The 17174-nt window shown below is 44.6% G+C and overlaps 1 protein-coding gene across 1 annotated transcript in view; it reads left to right on the top strand.

The window, feature by feature from the left end:
* The first annotated feature begins 350 nt into the window (after positions 1-350).
* DNAAF9 (dynein axonemal assembly factor 9) overlaps positions 351-17174 on the top strand; it is an 87867-nt gene continuing 71043 nt past the window's right edge. The window contains exons 1-2 of the mRNA XM_051617314.1: positions 351-436; positions 10357-10436. Coding sequence (XP_051473274.1) covers positions 351-436; positions 10357-10436 — 166 coding nt within the window. The remainder of the gene's footprint in view (positions 437-10356; positions 10437-17174) is intronic.

The following is a 17174-nucleotide window of genomic DNA, read 5'->3' as shown; positions in this document are numbered from 1 at the left end:
CGTGTCACCGGGACCCAGGGGGCTGCGGGGAGGGGTGTGCGCGGGGTGGGTGGGGGGTGCAGGAGCTGGACGAGCCCACGCGTTCCGGAGGGGGGATGAAGAACCCCCCGTAACCCCCCTCCCTCCCTCCCCCCCGCCCCGCTCTGCGTGCACCCAGCCGCTCCCTGCGGCAGGAAAGCCATTCCAGCCCCTCTCCGTGTGGGAGAAGGAGGAAGCCGGGCTGCATCCCGCCGGGAAGAGCTCTCTCCCTCACCCCACCCCCCCCCCATCCCGGTGTTGGTGCGGGCCGGGCGGGGCGCGGGGCCTGTTGGCGGCTCCTCCCTCCCTCCCCTCAGCGCTTCGCGGTCGCCATGGCGCTGTGCGGCCGCTCCCCGCTCCTCCCGCCGGCCCCGCGCCCCTCGCCCCGCCGCCCCCGGGCCGCCCGGGCCTTCGTCAGGTAACGGGGGAGGGTGTCGGTGAAAAGGGCTGACAGGGGTTTGGGGGTGGGGGTTTTTGGGGGGCTGGGAGTGGGGGGGGGGGGGGGTGGGAGGAGGCCGGGCCGGGTGTTGAGGGGGTTCTGAGGGGATGAAGAAGGTTTGGGGGTGTTGTAAGGGGGCTGGGGGGGGGGTGTTGAGGGGTGTTTGGAGGGGTTGTGGGGGGAGCTGGCGGGGGAGGGGGTTGGGGGGAGATAAGAGAGGGGATTTGGTGGGGGAGGGGGATGTTGGGAGAGGTGTGTGTGGGCAATGGGGGGGGGTCGGGGAGGGATGAGGGGGGGGGGTCGGGGAGGGTGTTGGGGTGCGCTGGTGGGAAGGGGGAGGGGGGTGGGAGGGGGGTTAAAGGGCTTCGGAGGCGCTGGGGTGGGCGAGAAGAGAGGGGTTGGGGGTGTTGAGGTGTCGTGGTGGCCAGGGGGTGCTGCAGGGGGGGTTTGGGGGGTGCTGCAGGGGGGGGGTTGGGGGGTGCTGCAGGGGGGGGGATTGGAGTCGTGAAGGGGGGTTGTGGGGGGCTGGAGCGTGAGGAGCGGCGTTTGAGGGTCTGGGCTGTGGGGAGAAGGGCTGGGGCGTGATGGGGGGCTGGCTGATTTTGCCGTCTGGCTGCCGGGGGAGAAGCGTTGGTGGCCTTGGCAGGGACCTGCCGCGGCCTCGCGCGTGGAGGGATAGGTGAACCCCAAAACCCCGCTGGAGGAGGGTGTGTGGGAGGCTGTGACAGGCTGGGGGACAAAAAGAGGGGTCTGGGGAGGGGCTGGTCTGGAGGGAGCGGGTTTAGGGTGCTGTGGCTGTGGGGGAGCTAAGCATGGGGCTGGTTAGGGAGGGGATGGGTGTGGGGCTGCTTTGGAAGTAGGGAAAAAGGGCTTGGAAAAGGTAGGAAAGCTGAATGAGGGTAGGAAGGGCAGAGCTTTGGGACGGGTTAAGGGATAATGGAAATAAAGGAGTTTTTATGTTTGTGTGAGCACTTGCTGGGTGGCTTGTGCAGAACTGCTTGAGGGTACAAAGGCGATCACATTCTCTGAGCATCGGAAATATGGAGGATAAAGCTTGACAAGAGCTGGGACATGTTAGGTAATAGCATTGGCTCTGTGGGAGCTCGGGTGTCAGCTCAGGTATCCTTAGGTTGCTGGAGCTCTGTTTCCTCTTACAGACTTAAGGCACACCTTATGTGGGTATCTTAGGCTCCCGGGCATTATCTGAAGTGCCTCAGTATCACAAAGAACAACCCAGGAGCTGAAGTGCTTGATGCCTTCCATAGTTACAGCACAATACATGGAAACAGTCGCCAGCGTGAAGTCAGATAATAGAGTAATTGGGACATTGCATGTAAATGGCACGTAAATTTCATGCAAACACTTGGCCAAGCTACCAAGGTGGGTCTGTGTTTGCTGTGGGTTTTCAGTTCTGTAGTTATTGTGTACAAGAAGGGGAAAGCTGCCTGTGAAATGAGAAATCCTGCACTGCGAGGAAGAAATGGAGGTCGTTCTCTTTGCTTGAAATACATGAACATGGCTGTTCTGTGATGGTTCTGTTCTCTCTCTGCCTGCAGTTTAAAATTGAACTGGTCATAAGGGGGAAGGAAAAATGACGGGTTTGAGCCCATTTTTTTCACTGAATAAATTAACCTCGTTTGTCTAGAAAGACCTTAGTATTTGCTTATGGCAGGAAAGTATCTCAAAATTCATGATCAGTAACAAAATGCCAAGATGGTAAAATGCAAGCTGAGAGAGAAAATGGTTTCCACTCAAGCCCCTTTCCTTACGAGTGATTTTTGTAATCTGAGATCCTGTTGTAGAGTTGTCATGAGAAGATTCAGACTCTCTGTGAACATCTGCAGGCTTTTGAGCTCCACTGGGAGATCCAGACAGCATCTGTAATTTGGCATGTTTGTAGGAAGCATGCCATCCTTGAATTTTTTTTCCTCCTCAACATTTGTTCTTGTGCAGTTTTTTTTTCTTTCTTTTTCCAGGCCAGATGGAGGCAGGGGAGCCAGTGTTTGCAATAAATTTCCCAAGCAGTCAGCAAGATACCAGGCAGTTAATAAAAATAACTTAAAACAAAACAATCCCTTACCCTCCTCCCCCCACCCCCAAGTCCCAAACAGGAATGGAAAAATTCTTAAGACTATATAAAGAATAGAGAAACGGCCAGAGATAATTCTTGGAGTTCTTCCACGTACTTCAGAGTTTTGGTCTGCTGGATGGTGTGTTGGGAGCTGGGGTTTGGACCCTCAGCATTTGAACAACAAAAGCAAGTCAAGAATGGTTTTGTAAATAAAAAACAAACAAACAAACAAACAACAAAACACAACCCAAACTTGAACTGAGAGTATTGCCCAAAAAAGGGTTTGCCTTTTTAGAGGGTGATGTCATGTTTCATGTGTCTGTGTTTAGTGGTAAATGAAGCTTCCCTTAAGAGTACATGCATTTCTGAACAAAATTTCTCTTAAATGCTTCGGTTAAATTTCACCATCTAAAACCAAAGTACATTTGTTCTGCTTAGAACCATTTTGTGTTACCTTTATGTAAATGAGGGTAGGCAGAATTTCCTTCTTAATTTGCTGCAGCCTAACACAGATGAATTCTCACCGTGTGTCAGTGTGGGGACATGCAAAATAATTCCTTGGGTCCATTTTTATGTTGCCTCTGCCTCTACGCCTGATATTCTCATCCTCTTAACCATTCTGGTTTTAATCACATAGCTGTTAAGCATGTGGCTTCTTTCCTGCAGCTTCAGAGGAGCAGTCAGAGGGGTGTTTGGGAGCATGGTGGTGCAGGGATGAAAGAGTAGTTGTGGTTTCCCAACCAGTTTTAGCAGGGGACGTCTCCGTGTTGAAAGATTAACAGTTTGTATCCGTGTCTTCCTTATGTAACTATGCTGAGGTTCAGGATTTTGTAATAGCAGAATTTCACTGGCATTTTTTTTAGGGAATGTGTTGTATTTTAACCATGCAAAGAGAGAGCTAATTCAATTTTCTGACTTAGAGGATGGGGAAAAAAAAAAAATAGGGAATATGTGAATCCTTGAATATGGGTGGGTTTCTACCAAGTTAGGGGTCTGTGGAGTGCTAGGCTGCAGCCAAAGTTACTAGGAGTGTGAGACCATATGGCTGATATGAATAGAAAGGTAAAAGAGATGCTTGGGAAGGAAGAGTTGCCAAGGGGAGGAGCAGATGGATTGTGTTAACTCTGCTGCCTGGGGAGCTGCAGCTGAAGTTACCCCTTTGCCATCGTTCAGCTCAAACTGGTGACAAAGCATCTGGCTTCCTGCTTTGTGGCTGCAGTGGTTGAGATCCAGTAATGGGCTCTGAAATAAATTTAGGCACTGCAGCTTAACTTCTGGTTTCTGCTGAAGTGCTGGGCGCTTGCCTTGTCCTTCTGATCCGAGGTGGATGGCAGAGTAATTACACTCCAAATGCTAGTCTTAAAGCATTTTCATTTTCTCAGGTTTTTTGGGGGAAATAGTTGGCATCCTCGATAACATGCTGCAATGTAAGAAAGTGAAAATAGAGAGCTGGTTTTTGTAAATCAGTCCATTTAATAGAGAAGGCCTGAAGGCTGCAGGTCTGACTGGCACTTGTGTGTGTAGCTGATGGGCAAACTAATTTGATGGCACCCATGGAAGAACTTCCTTTCAGCTCATGAGCTTCAGCTGAGTATTGAGGCTTTCTTAATAAGTGCTGCAACTGTTCAGGTGTGCTGGAGATCCTCAACAAGTTGGTAATTTGCAAACGGCATCACACAGTCCTAAACATTTAGGGAGAAGAGATTTGTGCTTGGCCAACAGGAAGCAGGGGAAGAGACTTTTTACCAGGGTGTGTAGTGAGAGGACAAGGGGAAATGGATTGAAAGTGGAAGAGGGGAGATTTAGGTGAGCTATTATGAAGAAATTCCTTGCTGTGAGGGTGGTGAGACCCTGGCCCAGGTTGCCCAGGGAAGCTGTGGCTGCCCCATCCCTGGCAGTGTTGAAGGGCAGGTTGGATGGGGCTTGGAGCAGCCTGGGCTGGTGGGAGGTGTCCCTGCCCATGCAGGGGGGTTGTGACAGGATGATCTTGAAGGTCCCTTCACACCCAAACCATTCTACAATTCTATGAAGAAGCAAGGAATTTCGTCCAGTAGAATGTACAGAGTTGAAATGTCTTCCTTTGCATCCAGTTTTAATATTTGCTACTTACTATTATTGAATATGCCAAGTGTTTTTGAAGTTGCTACTTCTCCTACTTACTGTCAAGTTCCCCATGTTCATTGCAGAGAAATCTTGAAAATAGCTGGAAAATTGTAATGTATTTTAAGGTGAGAGAATCTCAGTGTCTTCTGTGAGTGTCAAGCAGTGAAACGGTTATTTTGGTGAGCTAAGACAAAAACCCCAAAGGAACTGAGAATGTATTAAAGCTGGATACAAAGTTTCGATTCAACTTGTTAAATTAAATACAAAGTTTCAAATCAAATTGTTATTGTTCAATTAGATACAGAGTTTCAGATCAACTCTTTATTGTTTGACCTAGATACAAAGTTTCAACTCAACTGCTTTTGAAGTTCATGACATGCTGAGGGTCTTTAACTCAGTTTGACTTCTGAGTTCTGTTGTCACCAATAAGGCAGGATGGGAGTGTGAGAAATCCTGTACTCTAATATAAGCAGACAATAATATTTCTGGGAGGATTTGTGAGGTCAACAAAAGGCCCATGAAAAATAAACTTGATTTTATTTTTGGGGGGGGCAGAGTGGAAACAGATGGTAGTAACAGCAGGTTAACAAGAAGTGAGATTTGAAAAAAAAAGAAACTGCTTTATCTTTCTCTTTAATTTATTTATTTTTAAAAAAATCAAGTGTTTAGGGTTAAAACCAGTGTCTGCTTTAGGTAGACAGCACGAATCTATTCAAGCCGTGCCCTGAAGGTGAACGTGAGGATTTGCACAAGCTTGCCAGGGGTGTCTCCGATTTTCCCCCTCGTTTGCTGGTATCTGTCAAAGCTTTGCCACGTGGGGGCTTTTAAGGCCTTTGTGGGGGAGGAGCAGAACATCTGCCAGTATGAAGCAAAACATACTCAAGGCAGTGCAGTCCCTCCTTTGTCAGCTGAATGGCACGTTGAGCACAGCTGAGGCCATCCCGGACGGCTGGCGAGGCAGCCTGTGGGAATCGATCAGGAATCAATCAGGGATCAACGCTGGGATCGTTGCTGCCTTAGCACCCCTGGATTACAACAAGCAGCTTGTTATAAATTCACAGCCAGCAGCAAGGGATGCAGAAAAAAAACGTAACACGATGTGGAGATGTAAATGAAATTAAAATACTCTGTGGAATTATTTAAAAAAAAAAATGGGTTCTTTTTTCTTGAAGCACTTTTGTGGATATTCTCTTTATTTGCCAACGTTCATGGCTTGCAGCCCCTTGTCTGTTGCTAAGTTGTGACAGGCTACACTGTTGTAAAGCAAAGTACTTTGCATAATTAGCATGAAAACGTGAACAGATGAGCATTAATTCTTAGAAGTTAATGATTGTCAATTATCTTCCCCTTTTCTTTGGATATAGTCCAAGATTAGCAGAATATCAAGTACCTCAATATATAGTTTCTTAATTGGCCCAAGCACAGTTTATTGCCAGATGCTGCTCCAAAACATGGCTTTGCCTTCTGACCTGCTTTCATCAGCAGTCAGATCAGCTTGCTGATGTTGGAAAGCATTATTTTTTTAATTCCTGGGCTGGAGTTTGTTTGGATCTGTAAGCTGATCTGACTTGACACAGGGCTTCAAGATTGTTGGAGCATATACAAAGGCAGAGAGAAGGGCCAGGCCATCCCCTGCAGCACTGTGAGCTCTTACAGGGGCTGAAGATGATGCAAAAATTGCCTGTTCTGCTCCAAGCTGTGTGTTGGGAAACTTCACCTACTTCAACTCCTTATCCTTTTCTAAAGCAGCCTGGTTGCCTGTGATTGTCTCTTTGGATGTGGTTGGGATAGACCTGGTTTGAATCTCATTATAGTCCAGGAATTTGGGGGTTCCTTAGGAAGTCTTCATGTCATTGTTTTCTGAACACACCTGGTTTTTCAGCATCGAGCTGCTGTAAAATGGAGTCGTGGTTATGAATGTGGATAGAGCCACAAAATCCAGAAAGGTGTTCCGAAGCCTGGAGGGTGATGTTGTGTAGAGGTCCTTTGCTGCTTCTGCTTGAAATGGTGTTACTGTGGTGAAATGAAAAGGAATAACATGTCAGTACCCTTGCTAGGGTGCTTGCTTTGGAGACGGGAAAAGTCACGGAATTTTGTTCCCAGGACAGTTTCTTTGTTTTTGTCAGATGGCTGTTTAATGTGCAATGCAAGAAAATGCCATTTTTCCCCCTCTGACTTTATACACAGTTTAGCCTGTATTGTTTAAAAGCATGTAGTAAGAATTCTAATTATTCTCTTCAGTATTTCTGAATAATGTCTTTCTTCAGACACAGAAGTCTTCTGTTTTTAGTGTCAGCCTTTGAATGTAGTGATTTATACACACTTTGAATGACATGGAAAATATTCCTGTGAAGAAGCTTGTTCAACAATTTCTTTCATAGAAACCACTAGTTTAAGCGAGGGAAGGAAAAAGACTCTGCTGAAGACTGTTTTATATTAAGCTTGAAATAAATAAACATCTTTAGGGTCATACATCTCATTAAGATACGAAGATTGAAATAAACGTCTTTAGGGTAATATATCTCATGAAGATATAACAAACATGTAAGTTGTGCTTTTTCCTTTTACGTCAGGACTTTCTCCTGGAGGAAATGGATCAGTGACATTCAGCTTCACTTGGCAGAAATTTCTTAGCAGCTAAATCTGAGATTTTTATATATTTTAAGGGATGAACCAAGGTTGTTGTATCTGTGAAAGATACTGAAAGTAATTCCTGGAGAGTAGAATTCCTAACGTTAAATCAAAACTTGAGGGGGGGAGAAATAGCCAACCCAGAACAACCATACAAGTACTTTCCTCCTCTAGTTCCTTTCCTCTTCCCCTCGTCCCCCCAACTTACTTGACCAGATAGAAGAATAGTTTCACAGAGTTTAAGTCAACAAAAAATCTTGTGTATTTTGCTTTGCTCTGATCTTGTTGCATTAGGTCATTACACCAACTTTTTTTTTGGGTGCAAAATGTATTTGACAAGGTCTCCCTTTTGTCAAAGTTGATAGTTTGAAGTTAAAATTTAAAGATCATAGGAATAACTTACCTTGTATCATACAGTAATATTTTTTTTTAATCAGTGAGAGTATCTGCTCCCACAAGTTGCTTACAAGGAGTTTCTGTATTTGTTTTATGTCAAATTTAGTCCTAACTGTTCCTTTCTTTTACAAGTCATCAGTATAGAGGAAAAAAAATGTTAGCAAACTCAAGGTATGTGTTAATGCTGTGTTTATAAGAGGTTTTAAAAATGTTTTACAATCCAGACAAACCTGTCTTTGACTGGAGAATTACTTAAATTTGCCTTGAGCATAGAAGTTGAACACCAGTAGTGGAGGGATATTTACATCGTGTTTCTGAGAGGAGTTTATAGAAAAATCTACCCTCTTGAGCCTTCAATAGGGAAGGATTCCTTATACTTTTTTTCTGATGACAGTTTCTGTTCCCACTCTGAGCAGAAGCAGGGAGATGCATCCTCTGATAGGGTAAATGTTTAATAAAAGTCAGTCTGGAAGCTGCTGCTTATGCCACCACTGAAGTCCCTGTGCTGGTTCTCACAAGTGCTCTCTGTCTGTCCTCCAGGGAGCCTGGGGAAGCCTGGGTTGCTCTCAAACAGCCCCTTGCAGATTTGTTCAGAGGCGTTTGTGTTCTCATGCAGGCTTTGTCTGTACATAGATTTGCTTCCATTTTCTAGTGGTTTACAGTTTGCAATTCTATTTGCCTGCAGCTGGTGCTTAAATAACTGCTGGCTTGTTTGCATGCTCACAAATGCAGTTAGTCAAATTTGGTTCCACTCACCTTGAAGAGTCTAGTGAGTTTTTCTGCTCTTAATCTTGTGACATGAGAAGTATAAAAATACAAGCATTTTACAGCTTGCCATAGTGGGTCAGCTCACACCTAGCTGGTGTTTAATGATGGGACAGAAGTCTTCCAGGTTAAGGTACAAAACCTTAAATTTGGAGACCTGTGAGATTTGGTTTTAGGTTAGGTTTTAAAGAACAAACAATTAGAAGTTGCTAAAATGCGTCATGTAAAGTTCAATGTTTCTTTCACAGACTTCATAGCATCACCTGCATGGGCAACATCTTCTGGTTTCAGAGAATCATAGAATGGTTTGGGTTGGAAGGGACCTTCAAGATCATCTAGTTCCACCCCCCTGCATGGGCAGGGACACCTCCCACCAGACCAGGTTGCTCCAAGCCCCATCCAACCTGCCCTTCAACACTGCCAGGGATGGGGCAGCCACAGCTTCTCTGGGCAGCCTGGGCCAGGGTCTCAACACCCTTCCTGGAAAGGATTTCTTCCTAATGTCTCACCTAAATCTCCCCACTTTCAATTTCAAACCATTCCCCCTTGTCCTCTCACTAAAGGCCCTTGAGTACCTTTAGCCTTTTAATCTTTGCTTTCATCAGTGGCTTTAATTTCTCTTTCTGTATCTAAGACTAAATCAAAATATCTATTCATCCATAGGGTGCACTGTGAGACAGTACAGTATATAACATGAATTGGGGATTTTCAGGGAAATAGAAGAATTGAGGGATCCAGAACTCAAACAGGCAACTGAAAATTGGGAAAAAATAAAACTGGAGTGGGTAGCACTGAGTTTGTACTCGCTATGAAAGTTTCTTCCAATGTCTGTCCTTTAATGTGGGTGTTTGAATTGCACTCAGATGAGCTATAGTGTAAACCTTTCGTGTTCATTCTGTCTTTCAGAGAAAGTAGAGCATGATAATTGTAGTATTACTGAAAAGATCTATTTGCTTTTTACTTGGCTTAAGTAACTATGAAAATAGGAATTCTTGTTTATTTGAGCAGATCATAAATTTAGCTCTGTTGCAGTGTTGCTGTAAGAGACGTTTGTTTCCTAGAGCTGAACAGCTCATAGTTATATAAACAAGACTATAAACAAGCAAACACATTCCATTATATCAGCAGTAAAATTTCTTGTCTTCTATCTGTATTAAAACAAGCTCATGAAATGTTGCCTGGAAGCACAAATTGTATTGCTCTCTGTGTGGTTATTGTAGCTGATTTCTTTTTGCCTGCCTTAAAGATGCATATTGGACAACTAAAATAAACTTTAAATAATAATTAATTTTGATAAAGCAAATCTTGGCAAGACTTGGTTTTATTTCATTTCTTTTTAATGTAGATTCTCGAAGATTATACTTCAGGCTTATAACTTAACTGTTCACTTTAGAAAAATGTCATGGGTTGAATATAGAAGTCATGAGAAAGGTGATGTGAATGTTAGTAAAATGATCTAGGTATTTCTTTGGGTATAGAGCTGGAGGTGCTGGACTCATCTTTTGCCAACTCCTCTTGGGGTGTAGGAGGTGCTGCAGACCCTTCCCTGGGCAGCTCTCCACCTGGGCATCCCCTGCCCTGTGTTGCTTTGCTCTCTGCTTTTCTGGTAGAGAAAGGAGTGGTTCTGGCTTGGTGAGAAGACAATTGAACAGGATTTTTTTGCTCGAGGTTAGAGATGAACAGGACACTTGGTTAGAAGGTGTAGTTATGGGTTCTAGTCTTCTCTCAGAGCTATGGGCTTGCAGTTGACAGAAATAACTAATCTGGGGGTGTTTCGATGCAGATTTAAATGTATTTTAAACAACAGATACCCAAGTTAAACTGTGTCTGCTTAGTTTATATAATGAAGAAGAAAACTAGGTCAACTCCAGCCTACCAAGTTTGAGCACTTGAAGACACTGACCTTAAGTGTGAATTCTCTTCTCTTTTGCAGCTGCAGCCGACTTCGAAACATTCAGAGTATCCTGACACAGAGCAGCAAATCTCAGCCTGATGGAATCCTTTGCATTTTAGGTTAGTTTTAACCTTTTTCCTTCCCTTTTGTTCTTACTGTGCCATGTAGGAAAGAGACCATGAGTTTCAGAAAGATGAAGATGGTCTCCTCCCTCCTGCTCCAAGCCCGAGCTCTGTTTCTCAGGGCTATCTGGTTGTTCACTCTGTTCTCCCTAAATAATTCTTAGGCATATTTACTGATTTCAGGCAAACTTGCTATGACAGTGATGATACTAATGTTCTTCTAAGCCTTCTGAAAATGAAGTGGCTGGGGATAAGAGAGAATTCTTGTGAACGTCCAAATTGAAGGAAAGATGGGGAGACTTTAATCCATATCACAGATTCATAGAATGGTTTGAGTTGAAAGGGACCTTCAAGGCCATCCAATTCCAACCCCCCTGCCATGGGCAGGGACACCTCCCACCAGCCCAGGTTGCTCCAAGCCCCATCCAACCTGCCCTTCAGCACTGCCAGGGATGGGGCAGCCACATCTTCTCTGGGCAACCTGGGCCAGCATCTCACCTCCCTCACAGCAAAGAATTTCCTCCTCATGTCCAACCTAAACCTCCCCTCCTCCAGTTTTAATCCATTATTCCTTGGCCTCTCACTACAAGCCCCTGTCCCAAGTCCCTCCCCAGCTTTCCTGGAGCCCCTTCAGGCACTGGAAGGTGTTCTAAGTCTCCCTGGAGCCTTCTCTTCTCCAGGCTGAGCAATCCCAACTCTCCCAGCCTGTCTCCAGAGCAGAGCTGCTCCAGTCTTCAGATCATCTATTTGGAGTAAACATCAAGCTGTCTGTGCAGTGTGTGCTGGCATAAAGCTTAAGGTCAAAGGCACATGTGCTGGAGCTTGTTCCCCTGTGTAGGTGGGAAGTGGAAGGGATTAAAAGGTGCTGAGGATAAAGGAGTGGAAAAGATGACAGAAGCAGCAAGGTTAGAGATCATGGTGTGCAGAGCTACCGAGGGCAGTTGGTTGAGAGCAAGCTTGATTTATAAGAGGTGCAAGGAGGGGGAGAATGATCAGAAAACTGACAAAATTAATAAAACCTGAATTTAGGGGGAAATGAGGTCTTGCTTCAGGAGAAGTAATTAAAAATGCATTTAAAGAGTTGTGTGAGAAGCCTGAGAAGCAGTTTTAAGTTAGATGGTGGCATATAAACAGCATGTAGTTTCAGTGCTTGATTTCTTCTGGGGTTGGGAGAAAAGGGTGATACAAAATAAAGCAACATGCAAGTGTGCTGTAGGAAAGGAACAGGGTTTTTGTGCTGCTTTAATGTAATTTCTGTGTCTGCCATCAACTCTTGTTCCTTCCTATATATTCAGCATCAAGATATTAAAGGAAAAATTCAGGAATGATGATTGAAATACTCCAGAGAATAGGACTAAGGAGTGATTGTTTAAATAATGTATTAGATTTCAAGGCAGAGAAATCTAATGCAGCCCTAAAGAAGCTGTGTGGAGTAATGGGCTTGCATTAAGAAATTATACAACATCATGCTGGTTTGTGTTTTTTGTTTTTTTTTTTTAAAGTGATATAGCAAGAGAACTTGAAGAAGCTTACGTATCAAAACACAAAAAAATTGTGTGTGTAACCTAGTTCTCTTTTGGTCAGTGCTCACTGTAAAACATGACCCTTCCCATTCCACATTCTCTAGGCTAAGAGTTTAAGAAGCCTTGGGCTTAGTATTGACTTTACAGCTAGAAGGTCTGTAAGGTCACTGTGCCAACCTTCCAATGAAACTTAATCAGACAGGATAAAGTACTTGGCTTTGCCTTTGCTAGCCTGATTTCATAGTTTTTGTCAAGCTGTGTCATCTTGCCATTGATACTGCAGGAGTGCTTGGCTGTGTTTAACCCTGAAGCTGCAGCAAGTCCCAAGCAGAGAATAGTCATTGGAAATGGACAGCTTTAAGGGGAACTTTACAAGCCAAAGGAATGGCTTTGTGTAATCCTCTGTGAAATGTGGGGTGTTTAAGTTTGTGCATAAGACCATACCTCTTCATAAATAAGCATTTCTGTTCTGGATGTATGGGGTGTGTGTTTTGTTGTGAGACTTGTGCTTTGCCCTAATCTCTCTCAGCACCCACAATGGGACTCTTGTTGTCTGCTCTGACCTGTGTAATGTAGGCTACTGAATTTCTCACATAACTTCTGATTAAGCAGGCTTGTCACTCTTTTATAAATGCATTAAATCTGTCTTCAGATACAAGGGTCAGATGACGAAAAATATGTAGTCTTGCATTTTGAGTCCTGTTGACTTGTATGGAAAGCAGATACTTGTGGTTGGGTTTGTTGTTTTTTTACGCTCTGCATGTATTATTTCACTTGGCTTTCTTTAATGACCTAAAGTTAATATATTTCCCTCCCCCAACTTTAATTTTACATACTGGGCTGTGAGATAAAAGCAATAAAAATGTTCATATCTTCATTTCAAGTGCATGAATATTTATAGTGAAATTAAAATCAGCATTGTGAGGTTCCAAAGAGAGCCGAGAGCTGAGTAAGTGTTGATACAGTTATTTAAATGTAATTACAGCTGATTTTTAAGCAGAATTCTGCCATCTTATTTGAAAGTGGTGGAATGATAGCATTCCTGCACTCTTTGCTGGGGAGAAAAGGCATCAGAACTGGCAGGAAAAAGGAACTTGTAGGTTGGCATGTCAGATGTTAAAGGGCTGTGATGCCTCAGCTGGAGTGTGTTGCTGTTAAAGCTGCTAAGAAAACAGTATATCAAGGTACTTCAAAAACTAGTTTAGGTTCTAACTTAACTCTGGTGTTTCTTGCATCTTGCCATTCAACAGAGGTTTGCAGGTCAGAGTTTGGTTGGTCTGATTTTTGAGGGATGTTTTTAGTTTCAGCAGGGTATGTCTGTAGATCTGACTGCAGTAGCTTTTCTGATTGTAGCTCAAACTGTTTCACAGTTCAGCACAGCTAAGCTGAATTTTTACAGACCTTGATATTTACTTTCCATCCCTGAAGGGCACAGGATTACTTTACAGACAGTACCAGTAAAAAAATTAAGTTTATTTTATCTTGCTTCAGTTCATGTGTTGCTGCTTCTCTAGATCTTTATTTTCCCCCTCCATTATATCCACCCTACACAGAGCTCTTGCTCTTAGGATGGAGGAGAACCCTCACCAGCATTTTAGTAGTTGCATTTATTGTTCATCCCATTCCCCTGCCAAGGGCCTATTTTAATGATTATTGTGCTGCTTCTCTTAGCTGGCATGTTGGGGCAAGTGTCTCAATGGGATCTGTCCATTCTCTCCAGCCTCACCTTCCAGCTGCCTCCCTGCTGTCCCCAGAGCTCATGTGACAGTTCAATGAGTTAAGGAACAACTGTTCTTGATTTGGATACTCAAGGATGTGTCAGAAGTGCGTGGCTGGGACAAAAAGCAGATTTTTTTTTTTTCCCTGTGAGCTGTGTTTACATCAGCTCACCAACTGTGAAGTCTCAGAGATGAGGGCTGAGCTCAGTACTCTCCCTGGGCAAAAGGGGAGTCAGCCTGCGCCTGGACTGCTCCTCCTCTCTTTCCTCCCCACATGCCTTTTGCATCCGTGTTGGTGGTTGTTGGATATCTTGCACCCGCTCCATCTCACTGAGCAGGCAGATCCCCCCCCCCATATTTGGCCAGACGAGTTTTCTGCCAATTGAGCAAACTGAATCAGCTCACGGAGAGGTCAGATGAGCTCTGACTGCGGGAGAAGGAGGAGCAGGAATGGCTCTTCGGGCAGCAGCGAGCTTCGAGACCGACTCATTGTCTAGTGTAATTGTAGTTACACCCTTGTGATGGGTTGGGAACCGACTGGGAGTTACTGAACTCCCAGCTCAGCTGGAGGCAGGCGTGGGGGTTTCCTAATGAACAGCTTTCCCCATTGTTCTGTTGAGAGCTCCTGATGTGCCTTCTGGAGGTATCTCATCTTTGTCATTGTTCCATTTCCTGTTGATTTTCCGCTAACTATATCTGTTCATTTAACTCCATATGTTTCTGTAGAGCAGTATTAACCTCTCGGTTTGAAAGTTCCTGTAATTACTGGATACTTAACTCCCCCCCGCCCCCCACCCCCAAACCAACAAAACCCAAGTATTCTGTGGAGTTAATAGTTTTATAGTAAGCTAATGCCTTCCTTGCTAGCCTGTCAGTGTTCTGCAAGCTATAAATTTGCACATGGCCTCTATTGTAAGAGTTAAGCTTATCAGCTTGCCCCCCTTGTTTACATCTTTTTGTCTTCTCTTCCCCTCCTTCTGCCACTAACTGCAGAAGCAGGGGTTTGGTGTTTAGCTTTGAAGATCTTCTCTGCTTCAACCCTGAGGAGCTGCTGCACCCAGATAAAACCTCAAAATCTTCAAGTGATTATGACATCTTGGCCTTTTGTTTGTTTGTTTTGTGTTGGATTTTTTTTTGTGTCTTTGCGGACAATTTCTTATTTTTCTCCTGATCTTCCAGACTTGGCAATCATCTGTGCCTTTTTCTGCCTCACTGTTACTCCATTAGCCTGAGCACACCACCTTGGCTCTTCAGGCATTGGAGACCCAAGCAATGAGCCTGATAAGAAAATAAATACAAAGGCCTTTTTCATCCCTGCTGTTTGACCTGTAGTTGAGGGTGCCTTGTTAGATTAACATTTGATATGATGGGTGATGTTTGCTTGTGAAACACAAGTAATGCTGCTTGCAGAACAACTGATCTAGCAGCTTGCTGCCACTGGAAGGGACTTCTGCTTTGTGCCAGATTATTGCTCATCTGATTGCCTTTAGATGTTGCCACAGTCAGGCAAATAATCAGTGAAACAGATAATCTGCAGGACAATGTGTGTCTAGCTTTCCAAGGCTATAGCTGATTTCAAGGAGACTGATTACCTTTGAACAGAGTTCCCTAGAACAATGGGCTGGTTGTTTCCTGGAAGAAAGTTTCCAAACTTGATTATAATTAAAATCCTACCTAAAGATGGGGGCTTTGGCACTCATATCGGTGTGTTGAGTCCCACTGAATTCTAGATGACTTTGGTACACTTTTGTGGGGCTGGAAATGTAAAGGGAATAAAAAGAGACAGTGTTCTCCCTCTTCTGCTTTTGTGCCCACTCTCTCTCTGAATTGGGGGTTGGACTAGATGATCTTTTGAGGTCCCTTCCAACCCCTAGGATTCTATAATTCTATGATTCCCAGGTCCAGGGCAGTCTGGTTTTGCAGGAAACGATTGGCACAGCAAGGATGGAACATTGCAGCAGGGTGGGAAATGAGTGACTGGGTCTGAACATTCTTTAGTTCAGTCTTGTCAATGCCATTACCTGAGTTAAAGGTTGACTGCTAAGGCTCTCGATACTCAAGGGATGTCTTCTAAGATACAGAATTGTGACTCTTAAAAATTGCATCCTCCAAGGATTTATAGATGTGTGAATGGTGGGAGGTGAGTGCTAGAAGCTAGATAGCAGAGGAATGAGGATTCAAAGGTGTGGCAGGAAAGATTTTTGAGGAGTGAGAAAGCTGGGGCAGGAGTGATGCAGCTTTTCCCCCTTTCCCAAAACAGGTGAAGGAATGCAGTGCTAGAGTGTGGTGTTGGTGCTGATGATCATGAAGCCACGAGTAGGGAGCAGCACAATGGAGGTTCATGACTTCAGCACAATTTGAATTGTGATTGAATTTGTCTCTTCTGTAGCCTTACAGCAAATGTCAGAGGCCTTGGAATGTATGTGAACTTTCCAAAGGTTGGTTACTAAAGAAATGAGTGAGTTGATTAAGATGAGTTATTAAGTATCATAGAATCATTAAGGTTGGAAGGGACCTTAAAGATCATGAAGCTCCAACCCCCCTGCCATGAGCAGGGAACCACTAGATGAGGCTGCACAAAACCTCGTCCAACCTGGCCATAAAAACCTCCAGGGATGGGGCATCAACAACCTCCCTGGGCAACCCATCCCAGTTCCTCACCATCCTTAGAGTGAAGAATTTCTTCCTAATATCTCACCTAAATCTCCCTTCTTCCAGCTGGAAACCCTTCCCCCTCATCCCATCACTCCCTGCCCTTGTTCCAAGCCCCTCCCCAGCTTTCCTGGAGCCCCTTCAGGCACTGGAAGGTGCTCTAAGGTCTCCCTGGAATCTTCTCTAGGCTGAACACCCCAACTCTCTCAGCCTGTATTCATAGAAGAGGTGCTCTAGGCCTTTGATCATCAAAGTATGAGTATTGATTAGTAATTAAGGATTCCTGAAAGGGGCCTACCAGAAAGCGGGGGAGGGACTTTTTTTGAGGGCTTGTAGTGAGAGGACAAGAGATAATGGATCAAAACTGGAGGAAGGGAAATTTAGGTGAGACATTAGGAAGAAATTCTTTGCTATGAGGGTGGTGGGACCCTGGCCCAGGTTGCCCAGAGAAGCTGTGGCTGCCCCATCCCTGGCAGTGTTGAAGGGCAGGTTGGATGGGGCTTGGAGCAGCCTGGGCTGGTGGGAGGTGTCCCTGCCCATGCAGGGGGTTGGAACTGGATGATTTTGAAGGTCCCTTCCAGCTCAAACCATCCTGCGATTCCATGATGATTCTCTGAGGGACTCAGTAGCTGGATGCAGACAGGCATTCAGCTGTTTGAAGTTAGCACTTTAAAGCTGAAACATGAATTTAAAAAAAAAAAGACAAAAAAAGACCTAATTTGTTTGCATTTTTGGTATGTTCAGGTGACTCGAGTTAGTTTAGCTCCTGATGCAAGTCCTGAATCCCAGACATCCAGGCTGTGTTATTACATTGTAAGTGTGTTGATCTTTCCTTTGGACAG

The sequence above is a fragment of the Apus apus genome, chromosome 4 (genome assembly GCF_020740795.1).
Source record: "Apus apus isolate bApuApu2 chromosome 4, bApuApu2.pri.cur, whole genome shotgun sequence".
Taxonomy (NCBI): domain Eukaryota; kingdom Metazoa; phylum Chordata; class Aves; order Apodiformes; family Apodidae; genus Apus; species Apus apus.
This window is presented reverse-complemented; position numbering and strand designations above follow the sequence as displayed.